Raw genomic sequence first — 18,436 nt, forward strand, 5'->3', positions numbered from 1 at the left:
AGACATCAGTAGTTCTCTGGTCCTTATGAGAAAACCTCTTATTTTGACAATATTTATTGTCTTATTTGACAATATTTAGCATTGTCAAGGTTTTAATTGTGTTTGATCTTGTAATTTCAACATTTTCTGAATTGCAACAAATCTAATTTTAAACAATATTGATATAATCCAATGTTCAGAGTTAGGAATACTTATTTGGAGATTAATAATTTAAACTTCTTTACTAGATCATGAAAAGTATTATGCATTAATCCTCCTTAACACATTTCAATTTTAGGTGAACCTGGCTCTGATGTATATCACAGCAGATGCAGAACAGCTTTAAATTATATGATCAGTTGGTACCCTCAACTATGTACACAGAATCTTCATAAACATATATATATGCCCTCACTGTTTTTCTTTGTCCCCTCTGTCTCAAATTCCAGAAACTCTTAAGTAGGAGCCTTCATGATGTTAGTTAAGCCAGTGAGATATATATCTATACACACATACATATACATATAAAATGCTGGAATTGTAAAAAATAACCAGACAAAGGCCAATAAACTAATTCTTATCTTTACATAGGGGTCAAAATAATTCTGATTATGGACTCCATTTATGAAACTGGATTTAACCTACTCTATATGATTCTGCTAAACCAGATATTATGCACCAGATGTTATCAACAGTGCCAGAAAACACTGCCACAGCAAAGAAGAACTCAGCAAAGATAACTTTCACAAGTAAATCCATGTCAGCCAGCCATCTAGGTGTTGTTTATACATGATAGGAATAAGCTATTTTTAATATGTTGCAAATATATAAGGAAAGGAGAAAGAGAACACTTACATCACCTGAAGGAGTGAAACATATGCTTTACTTCTTCAATATAAGATTGCTGCTTTAAAAATTATAGAGCTACACTAGAATACCAAGCTCAGCTTCAATGCATGAAAATAAAATTTAAGTTCACCAGAAAAGACTACATACCCATGAGTTCTATATATCTCTGAAGTGCTCTAAACTAAGAATAATAACAGATGAAATTTAGTACTAGCTTTTAACTGTGTATGTGTTCCTCCTTCTGTAGATATTTAAGTTCACAAAATTCAGAAGTATTGCCCTCTAGATCCTCTGTACGTTCTTTTGAAAATTAACATCACTACTCTGCATAAGAAAAGTAACAAGTAACTCATTATTGGTATCGTTTAGGTGGTGAGTCTTTGTCCTTGAGCTTTGACTTTATACACAGGCAAACATCAGATTGATGCTTTTTGTTTTCCTATGGCTTTTTTATGATACTGGACACTAGACTGTAGAAGACTTGCAGGTTGTTCACACACTGAAGGCAAAGGAAGAGGTCTTTGGCAGTTTTCATGCATCTCTAATGTTCATACCTCTCCCCATTTAAACAGAAGATTCTTAGCTGCAGCAGATTTTACAAAAGCCTGAAGATTATTGCATTTAACCATCCTGACCATGACAAGACCTGTCTTTTTCCATCCATTTCTCCCAAAAAACCTGTTGTGTTTTTTTTTGTTGTGGGTTTGGTTGGTTGGTTGGTTTTGTTTGTTTGTTTGTTTGTTTGTTTGTTTTTCTTCTGTGGGACTTCAGCTCTGGTTTACCATGCAAGAGTGTACATGCTGTTACATTCTTGTGCATAGTGTACACAGAATATGAATCATTATGCATACATACACAGAGAAAGATGTGTTTTTAAACTATATGTATTATATTTATATATATTTACATATAATTTTATATAGATTTTTATATATCATATATACTTATATATATGTATAGATATTTTGGTCCTGTTTGATTTAAGATAACAAAACTTTTTATAGATAATAATAAATTCTTCCCAAACTTAAGAGACGAATGCTATTAATATATTGAGGGCTTTTTTCTTTGAAATCTTTAAACTATACACTCTTTTCAGTAAGGCCAAGTGCAAGGTCCTGCACCTGGGTTGGGGCAGCTCCAAGCAAAAATACAGGTTGGGCAGAGAATGGACTGAGAACAGCCTTGAGGAGAAGGGCCTGGGGATGTTGGTCAATAAAAAGCTCAACATGAGATGACAATGTGCACTTGCAGCACAAAAATCCAACTGCATCCTGGGCTGCATCAAAAGAAGTGTGACCAGCAGGCTGAGAGAGGCGAGGGTTGTTCAGCCTAGAGAAGAGAAGGCTCCAAGGAGGCATTATAGCAGCCTTCCAGTACCTGAAGGGGGTCCTACAGGAAAGCTGGGGAGGGACTTTTTACCAGGGTGTGTAGTGATAAGATGAGGGGTAATGGTTTTAAACTGGAAGAGGGTACATTTAGGTTAGATGTTAGGAAGAAATTCTTTAGTATGAGGGTGGTGAGACACTGGAACAGGTTGCCCAGGGAAGTCATGGATGTCCCCTCTCTGGAGGTGCTGAAGGTCAGGTTGGCCAGGGCTTTGTGCAGCCTGGTCTAGTGGAAGGTATCCCTACCTTTGCAGTGGAGTTGGAACTAGATGATTTTCTAGGTCCCTTCCAACCCAAACCATTCTATGATTCTATGATGCTTTTCTTTGCTTTACAGAGTTCTAAATATATTATTTTTTCAAATGTTCTGTAGCTCAGGAATATAAAGCTCAAAATATGCATACTCTGAAAACATCTCAATCTCCACCTGCAAGAGGAAAAAGCTAATTGCTTTCACTGTAACCAAAGACCTTCTCACAAAAAAATAAACAATTGAAATACAAAGGTTAAATAATTTAAAATTTAATATATCTTACAATTACCTGACAGGACTATTCGATGCATCTGGATCATGGGCTGCTACAGTTCCAATGATAGTGCCAACCTTTGCTGCTTCAGACACCACCATGGAGTACAAACGTGAAGCAAATACAGGGGGCTCATCAACATCTTCTACGATTATCTTCACTGTTGTCATGTCACTGAAGGGTCCCAGACTCAGGAAGTGAGGGTCAACATGCATATTGGCTGCTTCTATCCTCAGGGTATAGCTTGTCTTAGCTTCAAAATCCAGCTCCTATACAGGTGAAGTTATTAGGAAATTTCATCATACAGTGATGTTGCCACAAAACTGTTTCACTTACAGCTGTCAGTAAATACAAAATAAACTTTGCCGTTTGTATCCAAACAGCACTTTTGATTGGCAAAACATAGTGGATGGCCTACTTTTTAGCTTTCTCACAACACTATTTGCAGTGCCTTGCTAGTGAATATTCACCAATGACTTTAACAGTAGAGGTAGTCCTACCTCTAGGTAGGACAAGAATTCTCTGAGCTAATGACAAAACTTGCTGTTACTTGTCTGAGAACCAAATTCTCCATAATTATTTCATCATTGTGAGTGAATATTTCTTTTTGTCTTCTTGGATGCTGACACACATTTTTAAATCTTCGTATTTCATTATTGTAGTGAAGAAGGAGGCCATTCTTTATTTGTCTGGATTACAGGAATGTTAGACTGAGTAGGTAATAAACAAAACACACTTTCATTAGAAAGGTATTTCCTCATAGAGAAGGATGCAAAACTAGCCATGGTATAAATGCATATTCTGAACAGGCTTGCTTACTAAAAGCAGGTATCACCTTCTCGAACATAACCATGTATATCGGAGAAAATCACCATATGATGGTTACTGTGAGTGTAAAAAAATACTTCTAGGGAAGAAATCAGCTGATCTACTTATGAATGCAAATTTGTCACCAGTCACTAGTGAGGGAGTCTCAATAACTTGAAAAAGTAAACATCTAAAAATCGAACATATATACATACATAGTGGGGAGCAGTTCACATTCAGAAGAGGGGAAGTATGGATTGGCAAAGAGCCTTTACAACATCAAATGGGATTGTGTTATACAGGGGCAGTAATATTGTTTGATTTTAGTCCTTTGTAGCAGAGTTTGTCTCTTGTGAAGTGTGACAATGTCTACAAAATCTACAGTCATCATCTCCAGTTTATTCATATAAGATACACATCCTCATATCCTATGGTGAATACATGGGTACCAGGATTCGAGGAAGAATATATTATGGGAAAATAAAGAAAACTTCTAAGTTAAGATTATTATTCAAGAGTTCTTGACTTGGTGGGAATGTTTCAACAATTTGTAGATAATTTTATAAAAACATTACATACTACAGACACTAATGAAAGTCAGAGAAAGTGACCTGAAAATATTTCCTTATATAGTTTCTTCTTATCTAATTATCACTGATGTCTGACATAGAGAGCACATTATTTAAATGGCCTTCAGAACATGCCTTCATTATTTCCTATTATATAAAAAGCACAAGATTCCAATAATGGAATACGAAGTCAACAGACTACAAATCACTACATCACTGTTGAAGGTTAAATAGACAATGTACACTTCAGTCCTTCAGTACAGAGAACAGAGCTTGACAGCTTCATTAATATATGTGCATTAGTGTTATCTGAATAGATCCTGAGCAGGATCCATTCATCTTTCTTTCATTTGAGGATTTATGGGCTCACTGTTTCTTTCTTCCTTTTTTAAAATTATTTTTAATATATTTTTTAAATTTTATTTTAAGGGGCAAAAATTTTATCCTCTCTGAAGGAAATTACAAAAGAAGTCATCTATTTTAAGGAGGCTGGATATTAAGTTATCATTCACAAGAAGCCCATTTTTGTAATGTTCATTTTTTATTGTATGGTAACTTGGTAATAATTTACTTTTCAGAGATGAAAATCCCATTTTTAAACTGAGTTTAGGCTTTATATTGAAAACCATACTACATCAAACAAATACACGTATTCAAAGGAACCATTGAAGCCTCAAGTTCTTAGGTTGTAAACTCTGATATAGAATTGAAGGAAAATTTTCTAGCTCAAAAAAAAAGTGAAAAGTTAACAGTAATAGATAGCTTTTCACTCAAAAGCTTATGCATTAACACCCCATTTTTATAATTCAGTATTACTCTTAGAATGAACTCAGGTTTTAGAATAAGGTATAGGTAGATACAGATCATCCATCAGGTTTTTATCCTAAGATATGCTGCCACTAAGCTATTATTAATACGGAAGTCTAAGCATAACCTGCAACTTTGTGTGATCTGTATTTATATGATGCCTGCTTCAGTATGCTATTTTTAGGAATAGTGCTTTGGAAACTACAAAAAAATATGGACTTGTGTACTTATTTTGCTTACACAGTGAAACTAAAATTCCATTCATGTGTATTACAATCAGGATTCTGCAAACAGTCAACATGAATTCATTTTGAAATTGCACAGGTTTTCATGGAGACCACAATTTGTTTTATTAAGTGACTGAATCATCTTTCATTTGCACGAATTTTTCTTCAATTCCAAGGTTGCTACTGCAGAGCCAAATCCAACACATTATTTAAAACTGTAATATATTTTAAAAAATTTACACTTTTCTTCCAAACACCCTCACCACTATGAAATGCAAATATGCAAATGGTCTGAATCTGTACTAACAGAGCATTGAGTGCAGAATGTCAATTACAAGCGAAACCACAGAAAGGAATTGATCTTACTCTACAGATGGAGAACTGCATCACAGTGTGAACTAGGACAACATTTTCAAATACATCTGAAAAGATCATCTAGGATGGAAGTTTTCCTAAATCCTACTTAAACATAATTGACCCATCAAAATTAGCTTTTCTCAGGAATTCACTACAGAGAGCGTGCCTAAGAGATCGAGAACAGCCAAACTCTTCCATTACTTGCAACATCAGAACTCTTAACACAAAGTTTGAGTACACGGTATCTTTAGACTGTTCTGCATGGGATAAAAATACAGGAAGAGTTTTCTTCTCTTTCATTTGACCAGTTAGGATTTTTCATTTATTTGTTATTATCATTTAATAAAAGAGAAAGTAGGAAAATAAAAAAAACAGAAAGGTTTTCAGTGACTTGAAACTACTAGGCAACAAATTATATGAACATAGCAGATTGCAGGAAAAGACCCACACTAATTTTCCCACCATTTTCCCACTTTTCCTGTAAACTGAGAATACTACTTTAAACTGTACTAATGGGTCCCATTCACTTGCTTATACCAGCTGCTGAAAAATAAAGTTTGTGGCCTAGCATTTTTCATATCCTATTGGCTGGAAACAGAGCGTGATGTCCTAAAAACAATTTACACACTTTTATATACCATCTTAGATACATGCTGGATAAGATTTTTGCATATGAATTCAGTCAAATTCAGTTAATGTATTACAGAAGAAGGCAGACTTTATTTTTTAGTGTAAAGTGTTTTTATTGGACCAAGTAAATAGTTCAATACTGTTTTAACTAGCTCCTGTCATAAGATGAAGTTCTAGCTTCACTACCTCACAAAAAAAAAATCAATTCTACTCAGACTTCACCTCTTGCTACTATTTAAGCCATAAAGTAACGAACAAAAGTTAGTCCTTGTCCCAGATAAAATTTTTGAAAAGTTGAGGGTTTTTTCCAATCTAGAATGAACTTAAGCAACTTCCTGGAATACGTGAACATCACATCTCATTTGTTTAATTCTGATGTAAGCATATTAAATATGACAAAAGAAAATAAGGTGCCACAAGTAGGTGTGAAACCATATAGGAGCAAATATTGTACAGCAGTGGTACAGCATGCTCCTTAGCAGCGCTGCATAAGGTACACTTTGGAGAGATAAAGACCAAGTGAATGAAAACACAGAGAAAGTATTCCTTCTTTCTTTGATTCCCTATCATCAAGGGAATTATTATAAGAGAACCAACCTATTGTCTTAACATTACCTTGAGCTGAGGTTTAGTCTAGTAGCTAGTATATACTGCCATTAAACAGTAGACAGCAACAGTACTGACATGTACAGGAATATGTAACCCCCCACTCCTGCCATGGCAATAAAAACTATGAGCAGAACTACTATTACGATTTGAAAAATGCACTGATCTCAAGATGTTTAGAGACAAATTCATCCTGAATAAACCATGGAAGCTAAAAAGATATTTGGATTTAGCAATGCAGAAGAGATATAAGAGATGAGTACACTCTATGTTTGGATGAATATTAAACACACCCAAATCTCATTCACTAATTTTGCCACCTTTCAAATCAATACATGTGTTAGTCAAGTCCATTATACACAAGTAATCTTGTGAAATAACTAGCCATGTATGGCTCCTTTTATAATCTTCCGGAATTTATATATAAACAATAATTTATTTGCAATTTTTGCTGATCCATGGTCATTTTCTTTCATACTGCATCCGCTTGGGACATGCAAAAAATCCTGCTCTGCAACTGAATTCTTAAATCTCACTTCTCAATATTTTTTTTTTTTTCTTTTTTTAACCATGTGCTCCTTATGTGTTAAAAAGAAGTCTTAGTTTTTAGTGAGGAAGTAAACTTTTCAAATTGTCTCAAAATGGTTACCCTTCTAAAACCTGAACATAAATCCTCAGTTTATGTGTGGAACTCTGATGACTAGGTGCCAGACATTGTCCACAGCATCCAGAACAAAAGTGAGAGGAGCAGTGTTTTTAGCTGCTCAGAAATGCTGGCAGTGATTTTTCATGTTTAGCCTGCTGTTTTGTATGTATTAATGTAATAAAATATGCAATGCTTAAACATGAATTTGTATTTAGAACCAAAGTGTGCCTTTTCAGAAGTCATTGCCCTGGCATTTTACCACTTGATGTGTACACAGACATGTCATCTGAACATACATATACACGTGAGTTTAAAATGATGGGTGTGCATTCAGAGGCTGAGTTTTTTCTCAATGCCTCAGCTGATTTCACGAGCATCAGAAGGAAAGAGTTAATTGCACTCAGAGATGTACACAGTGTCACATGCAGGACAGTAAAAGTTTTAGGCAGATTCCAAGCTACAGATTTAATTTCTTTCCTGATTCCTTACTAACAAACACATAAGCAGTTGGACCTGATGATCTTAAAGGTCTTTTCCAACCAAAACGATTCTATGATTATCACAGAAGGATAATCTCTGCCTGACTCCATAGTGATCCAGCAGGTAAGGCTTGGTGATTGAAGCCCATTTAACCTGCATACATTGTCATTAATGGTCTTTTATGTGGTTGTTCTGCAGAGAGGAACAAAGTGCAGTCGTCTGTTGACACCGTGTTTGAGCTCTTCACTTAATTTCTTCTTTCCTAGCCAATGTTCTCTGCAGAGCTGGAAGGGAGGATCTTTCAGGCCTGGGCAAGGCACCAAGTTCCCTACAGTCCAAATGAAGAGCTGAGGGCATTCAAAGGTTTGGGAGATGTCCCTCAGCATGGGGACTCATCTTTGTGTATGACAGTGGAAAGAAAGTCAGTCATAGTAGGAAAATGAGAGAAAAGTTCTATCACTACAGAGACAAAAGTCTGAATTCCTTTATCAAAATATAGCAGCATCTAGGTTTAAAAATTATTAGCAAATTGGAGTATCTCATCAGGTCAAAATTTTGTGACATTTTTAATGTAGTCCAACAGCTATTTCATATAGCACTTCTCAGGATAAATGTTCAGTATTGGGAAGTCGAGTGCAATGTTGGGCACCACAATATTAAAAAGACATCAGCTATTGGAAAGCATCCAAAGGAAAGCCATGAGGATGGTGAAGGGTCTGGAAGAGATGACTTATGAAGAGCAGCTGAGGTCACTTGAATTGTTCAGCTTGGAGAAGAGGAGGCTGAAGGGTGATCTCATTGCAGTCTATGGCTTCCTCATGAGGGGAACAGATGGGGCAGGTACTGATCTCTTCACTCCTATGACCAATGACAGGACTCAGGGAAATGACAGGAAGCTGAATCAGGGGAGGTTTAGGTTGGATATCAGGAGAAGGTTTTAGACCCAGAGGGTGGTCAAACACTGGAACAAGCTCCCCAGGGAAGTGATCACAGCAACAAACCTGCCTGAGCTCAAGAAGCATTTGGATGATGCTCTCAGGCACACAGTGTGATTCTTGGGGTGACCTACACAGGGATAGGAGTTGAACTTGATGATCCTGATGGGTCTCTTCCAACTCAGCATATTCTATTTTTCTACGGTTCTATGATTCATCTCCCTAGCTAAAGTGATTATAGATATCTTAAAGGCAATTATTTGGTCTACTGTACAACATTAGAATCAGGATATTCCAGGAAAAAACAACATGACTACAAGAGCATACTAAAACTTAAAAATAACTAATGAGTTCTCAAATTAGAATGCTGAAGCCCCCAACTGATTCAGTGTTGTTCACTGTGGTCCTGATAAAATATCTCCCTGTAGGAAAGGCATACTCTGGCAGATCTTTCCTCAAAAGCCTTAAATGAGCAAACTGAAGGAGCCACACTGAATTTGGCCATTGAAAAATGACAAAACTAAATTTTTGTCACATTTTAAATGTGCTAAGCAGAAATTAGCAGAGTTTGCAAGAAGCCTCAGATGGATGTTTTTGCCTCGAAAAAATATTATTCACATTACATATATTAAAGCCTGATCTTTAAAGGGTGCTAAACATCCTCCATTTCCTATGACATTTATGAATGCTTACCAGCTCTAAGCAGGTATTCAGGCATCAGATAATTACCCCATTGATTGGAAATATGGAGTATTACTGTATATCACTTTAGATACTGTATATCACTTTAGAAAAAAAAATGATGTACCAGAGGATGAAATAAAAGCAAACAAACAAAAAAGCCCCAAACAACCAACCACAATAGGTAGGTGAAGTTTACAGAGATTAAAGAGCTTATAGGGAAGAAAAATCTGCTATGGAATCATGTTAACTACAGACATCATTGTGTGTTCAGGAAAATACTTGCACATATTCTAAAATGTCAAGTCAGTCCCACATTTTAGAGGGCTTTAAAGTTTTCAGCAGAGTTAAGGCCATAGATTCAGCATTGTCATTCCCAAACAGTCACACATTAAGAGTATGAAATTATATGAGAAGAGATTCTTCTGCTGGGTTTTTTTCTTGTTCTCTTCAAAATTTAAATTTTATTGCAGAATATTTCAGGATAGTTTTATTTTGTAAAAGGATACTCTTTAAAATGTATTGTAGCAAGGTAAGAATGCTGAGTTTTAGTAGTTTTATATAAACATGATTTTTCAGTTTTAAAATTATAATTTTCTAACTGTACAGATAGAAAGCTGAGAAGAAAAAAATAAATTATATACATTTTTAAATTGCTTTGTATTTTTAAAATAATATATTATCCTGTAAAACAACTGTTCTTACTGATACAAAATTTTAATGTTAGTGATGTGTAATATCTGAGTAGGACAACATCAGCCAAAGACAATTAAGTATTTTGTTGTTGTTGTAAAATTATGTTTGGGATCTATTTTGCATTTGGATCTTGCATTGTTACTGTAAGATATATTTTCACATTTTCTGCTTAACTCGAGGACATATAAGACTAGGGCTTACATTTCCATCCAAAATTTTATGTGCAGGAACTTTAAAATGAAACTCATCAAAACAATGTAGTTACTGCCAAAAAAACTCACAAGAATTTTCAGTCTAAGTCATTAAAAAGTTCAAAATCACACACAAGCACGGACACACAGAAGTCAAGATTAAATACACCAATGAAAAATCTTACAGTAGATAAGGCTGTTAAAAATAGATGCTCAGTCTTATTACCTGTCTTTATCTTGCACAGATCCACACAGAATAACTGAGAAAAATAATATTTACCTTCTGAATTGTTATGATTCCTTCCTGCGTGTCTTTGTCAACAGAAATTTTGAATACTCCCAAACCATCACCATCCACAATCTTATATTCCATTTCAGCATTAGGTCCCACATCTGCATCTGCAGCTTTTATTCTGGCTACCACAGAAGCCACTGGCAAAGACTCAGGGACATTATACTGATAAGATCCTGTGAAATTTAAAAATGTAATCAATTGAGAGTTTTCTGGGACTGTAGCCTAAAAAAAAAATCTAGCCTTCTTAAAATCTACCTTCCTTTAAATAATGTATATTTTTATTCAGGCTACCAAAATATATTCACTTTGAAATAGAATTACTCTTTTTTTGCTATGTTTTCCTTGTGATTGACTCTATTTTAAGTAGTATGGGCATAATTTCCTCCTACAATGACAGAAGTACAATGCAAAGATGCAAAAACACAATTCAAAACTGAAGTACAAAATCATGAGATGAATGCCTGCTGCAGAGTTCCAATCCAGAAATTTTGTTTTCCACAAAAGGAAGAAAAGCAAGTAAGTCACATAACATCAATATAAACTCTTATTCTTTTATAGCTGTGAATCCTTATTAGGTAGACTGGAAACTGACATATTCATTTCTTTAACAGTAAGTGCACCATTTGCATTCTTGAAAATTCCAGCTTTTTAATTTCAATAGAAAATGATATATATGCTGTCTAAAAGGTGTCTGAGTGTAGTCTGTGTCCAATAACACCTTCAAAAATAACTTCATTTATACTGTTATTATTTCAACCAGTTGGTGTCTTGAAGTAACAGTAAATCTATTACGTGCAGTTCTAATTTTTTGTATCATTGGGGTGAGTCTAAAGTGAATGTGAATATATTCTTCACATTATAACTTAGCAAACACCTTTGTTTTCTTTCTTTTCCTCCCCCCCCCCTCACCCCCCTAAGAAATAAGCTCCCCAGACAGAATGGTATTAATAAAAACAGCTCTTCAGGTTTGAGTGTACAACTGTGTAGGCTTTTCTTTGGTTAAGGTGAAAGCCACCTTGGCCAAAGAAAGTAGATGGAGGGAAGATGACTTGCCAGTTCTTTTGTGAGTAACTCTTTAGGAAACGTATGCCCAAGAGAAATCCTGCTAAAATGCCAAAGCAGTATGAAGTATTAAGTGTCAAGTTAAAGATCTATGCATCCTGAAGTGCAACTGGCAAGATCTAAGTATCTACTAAGGTGTATATTTCTTTTTCTTTTTATTCATAGAGAAGAAGTAAATTACATTAATATATGCATTTGCAGAGCATCATTTCAACTGATCTGAAACATATTAAAAAAAGAAAAATTATTTTTCCAGTGTAGTAGTAGTAATAATGATAATTATGATAATTATAATACTTACAATAATTATAATTATGGTAATAATTATAATAATACACCTTGCTGCCAGTGATTCTCAAAGTACTTAACATGGAGGCTGAGTACTTCTGTTCTTTGTTTAGAAATAGCATGTCATGTAAATAAAATAACAGTGTTTACAAATAATATTACCACTCATATTTTTTACAATGTAACTTACGTCGTGGAAAGCGGGGTGGGTTGTCATTAACATCAGTCAGGGTGACAGTGACAGATGTAGTCCCTGATAATCCACCATTCTGCCCAACCATGTCCTTTGCTTGAATAACAAGTAGATATTGGTCCTTGGCTTCTCTATCCATATTCGGAAGGGCAGTCTTGATAACACCTGCAGTAAGACAAGATACGTCAGCGGTTGCACAAGCAGATATCTTGCCATGAAAGCTGAGTTTGCCTTTAAAAGGTAGCAGCAGATCAATGATTGCAAGAAGAGACAGAAGAATTAATTGCATTGCTAATGTCACATTTTTTGACTCGGAATTGAACTGACATATTACAAGCTTATTTTAAGTAGTCACCAAACTCACCAATTTCTATTTAGTACAAGTCTCTTTGGATAATGCTTTTTTTCCTAATATCTTCTCCCTGAACTATAAACTTCATGATGTCTTGGGTAACATGCCCTTTCCTGGAAAATATCATCTTGTGCACTTGATTTCCTACTCTTCTTGAGAAAGGAAGAACAGAATATTCTGCATTCATTTTAAGATTCCAAGATCAAGAGCAATTTCACAATGTCTTGAATAGTCATTCACCACATTATCTCTCACTTGTAGTGATATCATGCCACACTCCACATAAAAATGAAATTATCTTAGTTTACCATATATTTGCTTTAACAATATCCACTTATAAAATATTAGAGTAATTAGGAGATTTTTATATTTATTTATGGAAATAATGTAATATCTGAAGTAGTTTTTGTTATATCCATTTGATGATCTGCATACAATTTGTAATTAGTTGATTCAAAATGAAAACCAGAGGAAAGTTCTGTTTCATCCTTTCTGTTATGTTGATATAGACCAGAAAATAAATATGCCTTCTCAAAATGTGATGACTTTATGAATATTTAATGCTTAGTACACACTACAGAGCTCACTCTGATTTCCAGAGAGGCAGCCATTTACTCCATCAGCACTTAGTGTCAGCAGCAAAGGAAGCATAAACAAACTAAATAGAGGAGAGGCACACTGAGACACATATCTCTTAATCAGATATTTGTTGAATGTTTAGTTAGCGTTTTATTTCTTTCTTCCCTTATGAATGCAGGGGTTGCCATTAATCATCTCTGGGTTGAAACACTATTTCACAAACAAACTGTTTGGCACTATTTTGCACATTTTACAAGACATATTAAAATACAATTAATATACAATTTCACATATTTTTTTTCTACATTGCTTATTCTGGCCTGTTTGTTAAATTGCTAGGCAACGTTACCCAATCATTTGGAAGCAAATTACCGTGCACAAAGGAAATTTGAGTATCACATCAAAGTGAAAACTCAACCATTTCAGTCTGAATCTTTAAAGATTTTCATTTATCAGGAACTACCATATTGTTCAAGAGATGTTTGCAGTCATTATGACAATATAAGTTGCACATACATTTGCATGGAAAGAGAGAAACACTACAGCTCATACGCATTTCGGGGAAAAAAAAGTGCTATATACCCCTGCTGAGGTTGGACTTGATGCAATATGAAGATAAAGGCAGTACTTATTTCTGCAAATGTAGATGTTGTTTATAAACAAAATGTGACCTTTTGGTCATAGCCATTGGGATTCCAGTCTGATTCACATCAGAGATTGCTTATGATAAATAGAGTAAATAGGGTTTTTTTTAATCTTTTGTCTTGTTCATCTCTGAAATGAAGATTATAACTCTTCTACATATTGGCGGAAGTGAAGGCTCAGGCACCAAACTGAACTGAGTAGAGTCAGGACTTATTTTCCTACTCTATTAAATGATAGAGTAGAATGGGTAGTGTTTATTAAACCAACAGAGGATTAAATACTGCATCTTGGTGTGTCTTCAAATACTCACAAAACTTCATTAAAATAGTACCAAAAAACTGAAACAGTAATTTGTTTTGAAAGTGGCAGCAAAATGTTATATCCAATGAGGATAGTAAGCACAGTGCTTTCTTCTTCAAACTAATAAAGAAAAGACACATTTCCTACAATAAAACTTCCATTTAAAAAAGTAGAATGGAGAGGTGATCATGCCTTGAATCTATACTAAAGGAAATCGGGCTATATGACATTTAGCCATTTCTAAAACAAGCGTCTGCAAAAAAACTTTTTCACAGCATCTTGATATTTTCTTTGATTGTGAAGAGAGCAACAGGCAGCAGATCAGGGGTCTGTTAGAATGACAAGATAAAAATTCCCATTCCAGCAATGTCTCCTTATCACACAGCTCAGATGTGTGTTTTCATAATCTATTCTGAAGAATAAGAAATTAAAAATAAATAATATACAAGTTTATTCAATTAACAAACAAACCACATTAATAAGTTCCTAGAATATTTTAATTCACATTTCCTTTTTTTCTCAGCATTACTGCAGAGCGTTTGTGGGAAGTTACCTGTTTTTGGCTCCACAGAAAAGTAAGGTTGTCCTTGCAATATGCTGTAAACCACTCGAGCACTGTTGCCATAAGTAGGATCATCTGCATCAGTGGCTGTCACTTGAACCACGGAGGTACCTGCAAAATGTTTAAGGGACTATTGTACATAAAAGACCCAAAAATCTGAACCACATTTATTCAATATGCTATGTCAATATATACCTGGAACAGTATGAGCTGGCTTTTTCACAACTGTTCATAATTTCCATGCTGATCCAGATTAGAGTCTAAGGTCCTCTTTGTCAACCAGTATTATCAGCTATTACTGAGCTCCACCTTCCCAAATAGTCTCAGCCTTTGACTCAAAACAATTAAAACCATTTCACTCAGTAGCTCTCCCTCTCTCTCTCTGCCTTTGGTTGGTAGAGGGAATGGGAACAGTACTTCTTAAGTGGTGGTGATTTCTGAAATATGCTCGAGTACTACATAGTAGCCCTTTGAAGAGAAGTCAGCTTGTCAAAATTGTAATGAGTAGCTAAATATTAAAATATACATAAATATATAAGTATATATTTTTATAACTGTAAACATATACGCATACAACTAATTTTAGCCTATACAATTATTTGCCTTTTTATAAAGACATGGCTGAAGAAATTCTGCTTCAGCTCAGGAAAAACCTGGTGAGAGCTTTCTCTAAATTCCTTTTAAAAGTATCATTTGCTTCAATACTCCGCAATACTTTAGTATCAGTTTTGGTAATAATCTGCTGTATAAACATTTCATGAGCAAGAAATGTCTCTATGTTGACAGCAATAGGGAAGTGAAATGCTTAACTGGCGAGCAAGAAAGGTGTATTTTGTGAGGAACTAATTCTGCATTCAGCTCTTATTCATTATATTCTCCATGTCAGTTCCCATTTATTTTGTTCTGTACAACAGCTTTCATTGATATATGCTGACAGCAGAATAAAACAACAGTTGGGAGACAGGACTTTGGCCATGGTCACCAAGCCTTTGAAAGCCAGAAAGGATTATTTTCTCTGGCAGATTATCTAATATTGAGACCATCCCTTAAACAGCTCAGGAACCCATTTGGAGGTTAGGTTGCAAATTAATATTGTAACAGTTTGGCAGAAGCCCAGTAAAGGTCTTCAACAGAGGATCAGATACCTTCATAAACTGGATTTAGACAAAAGATTAGAGAAAAGCTTTTGTTAAATGCATTTGCTAAAAGCATATTTCCAAATGAACACATTTTCTAAATGCAAAAATTAGAGCTGCAAGTCTAGAAATCACTCTAAAAAACCCCAAAAAACTGCAATAGGAAGTGTCTGGGGTCAACATAAGTTGTATTGAGGTCAGTTTTACTTGGTTTTTGTTGTGTTGTTGTTTTTTTGGGTTGTGGTTTTTTTTCAGGAAATGGGTGGGAGAAAGTTCTGAAATTCTTCATGTCTGATATCATCCTCAGCTTTTGAATTCTCACTTAAGGAGAGGATCATAAATGAGTTCTGGGACCAGACTGATGGCTTGGAGAGAGAGAGGATTAAGTGCAGTCCTATACAAAGGGATACAGATTGCAAAGGATGGGTGGGACTTGCTTGAATGAATTCTAACCAGAAATGATCATTTATAAAAGAACTTTATTAAGTTATGGTCTAGCTAACCCACATTCCTGATCCTTCTACCTGAAGTATCCATGACAAAGTATTATGATTGTAATTCTATTTTAAATGCAATTTTTCTCTCTTGTGGACTATCTAATATTTTGGACAAGGAAAAGGTTATTCTCAACCTGAACTTTCCCCTTCAACTATTAAGTAGATGGAAAGTTTCAAAAGAAAATTGGTTGTTAATCCATCAAGTCATTTATCAGTTATGGGACTTTAAATACATCCATTTTCTGTTCACCAATAACTAAGAGCTTTGAATCAGTATGTCAAAATGATTTTACAGATTACTCTATAATGTAGTGTCATACAGGAACCTATTTTAAACTTGCCAGAGTCTTTCCGGCTTTTGAGTACAAAGCCATCATAATGACTATTTGACATCCTGTGTTCTTTGTGAAAGCCAGGCTTACCACATTTACAAAGTCCTTAAGCCTTGCCAATGAATATTACAATGTCTGCAAATATTGGCAAAAGTGCTTATAAACCTCATACAGTTACATCTTTGCTCCTTGCTCTTGCAGTTTATAAGGACTTTAGACCAAAACAAGATCAAAGAAATTACAGGCTCTGCAACCTTAACACAGACATTTTTGAAATCCAGCAAGCTTAGAAGTGCTTGTTTGTTGTAAAAATTTATTGATGTAGCAAACAAACCCTCTACATTCCATGAGATGAATAAAGCCAGTATCTGAAGCTAATCTGTTGTCTCCTAAAACACACAGAGATCCTTCAGAAAAGTTGTGGGTTTGTTAAAGTAGGAATTCTAACACTAAATCTTTTTGCCCTCATCCCACTTGAGTGTAACTAAAAAACAATGATACTTTTCTATTCCCCTTGTGTCAATTAACTTCTCTCAAAGTTCATGGAGTAAAGATCTTTTAAAGCAACATCTAGTCATTATTTCTTTACCAGTTGCATACAAAAACTTTGAGCTTCCAGAAGTCCCACACCAATTTTTGCACTATATATTTTTTAAAAAGAATATGAAAGCTAACATAATGTATACTAACTATGTGAAAAGCCCTATGTGTAGGAGATCTGTTCCAAGGAAATATAATACACTGAAAGATAAGTATGTGAAGTTTTCCAGGGATTTTCCCAGAGGAAGCAGATTTCTCTTGAAGAATATGCATTGGAAAAAAAAAAAAAAAAGAAGGGGGCTATTTACTGAAAAAAAAGTGTCTTTCCCCCTCAGATATGGATTCCTTTACAATTATTTTTCTTTACACTTATGTCTTTGTAAAATAGCCTGAATATCAGCTCATTAAAAAGAATTCTGCATGTAGCAACTTCATAAACTTTTTCAGCAATTGCAGCAAATTCAGAGGGAAAATTCACGCTGCTAATCAAAACGTGTTCCACATATTTCTTTACTAATAACACACTGAATTTGATGTGGATGGCACAGGTTTATGCATTTTTTCAGAATGTTTAAGATGTCATTTTTAATCTAATCTTTAATAGATATTGGCAGATGTTACAGAATCACAGGAATCTGAGAACTTGACCTATTTAAAAATTTGATATTACAGCAAAAGAAAGAGAGGAGTATTTTGCACTTTAATTTACCCAAGTCAAGATTCAGCCTGTTTCCTACATGGTTAGAGAAATATAAACTGATTGCTGAAGTTTATTTTGAGTTGGACATCCTCCAAAGAGATCCTTTTAAACTTCTGAGTTCATTCTTTTAGAAATCTCTGCCCAAAGATTTTTAATAGGCTTGCTATTAACTTGTGTAGTGTTTTAATGAAGTTTTTTAATTAGTTTGTGTGAGAAGTGCTTGCATGAATCCAGTTTCTAACATTGGTGAAATCATGGAAAAACTGGTTTCTAAAACCAGATGAACTTGACAAATGCTTATTTTTGAAACTGCACAAAACCTTATCAATTGAATTGTAGCCACGTTAACAAATTAAAAATAGACCTTTAAAGACGGTCAGTTATTCAAGGCATTAAGTGATATAAATTAGTGGTGTGTAACGTGTAATACACAAAGCAGTTCCATGATGGCATCACATTTCTATGTAATATCAGCTGCTAATAGAAACATTAAATGCCTTTACTATCAAATTATCTAAAATACCTGCTTAATCCTTATATGCAACTGCCCAGCCTTGTTCTGCTCCTTAGTACCTGGTAT

The 18,436-nt window shown here is 34.8% G+C and overlaps 1 protein-coding gene across 3 annotated transcripts in view; it reads right to left on the minus strand.

Annotated features, from left to right (window-relative positions):
* LOC127381514 (cadherin-7) overlaps positions 1–18,436 on the minus strand; it is an 83,662-nt gene that overhangs the window by 19,192 nt on the left and 46,034 nt on the right. For all 3 annotated transcript variants that reach the window (XM_051611936.1, XM_051611934.1, XM_051611935.1), the window contains 4 exons: positions 14,643–14,762; positions 12,211–12,378; positions 10,656–10,843; positions 2,759–3,012 (listed from right to left, as the gene is read on the minus strand). In XM_051611936.1, the coding sequence (XP_051467896.1) occupies positions 2,759–3,012; positions 10,656–10,843; positions 12,211–12,378; positions 14,643–14,762 (730 nt within the window). The remainder of the gene's footprint in view (positions 1–2,758; positions 3,013–10,655; positions 10,844–12,210; positions 12,379–14,642; positions 14,763–18,436) is intronic.

The sequence above is a fragment of the Apus apus genome, chromosome 2 (assembly GCF_020740795.1).
Source record: "Apus apus isolate bApuApu2 chromosome 2, bApuApu2.pri.cur, whole genome shotgun sequence".
Lineage (NCBI taxonomy): Eukaryota > Metazoa > Chordata > Aves > Apodiformes > Apodidae > Apus > Apus apus.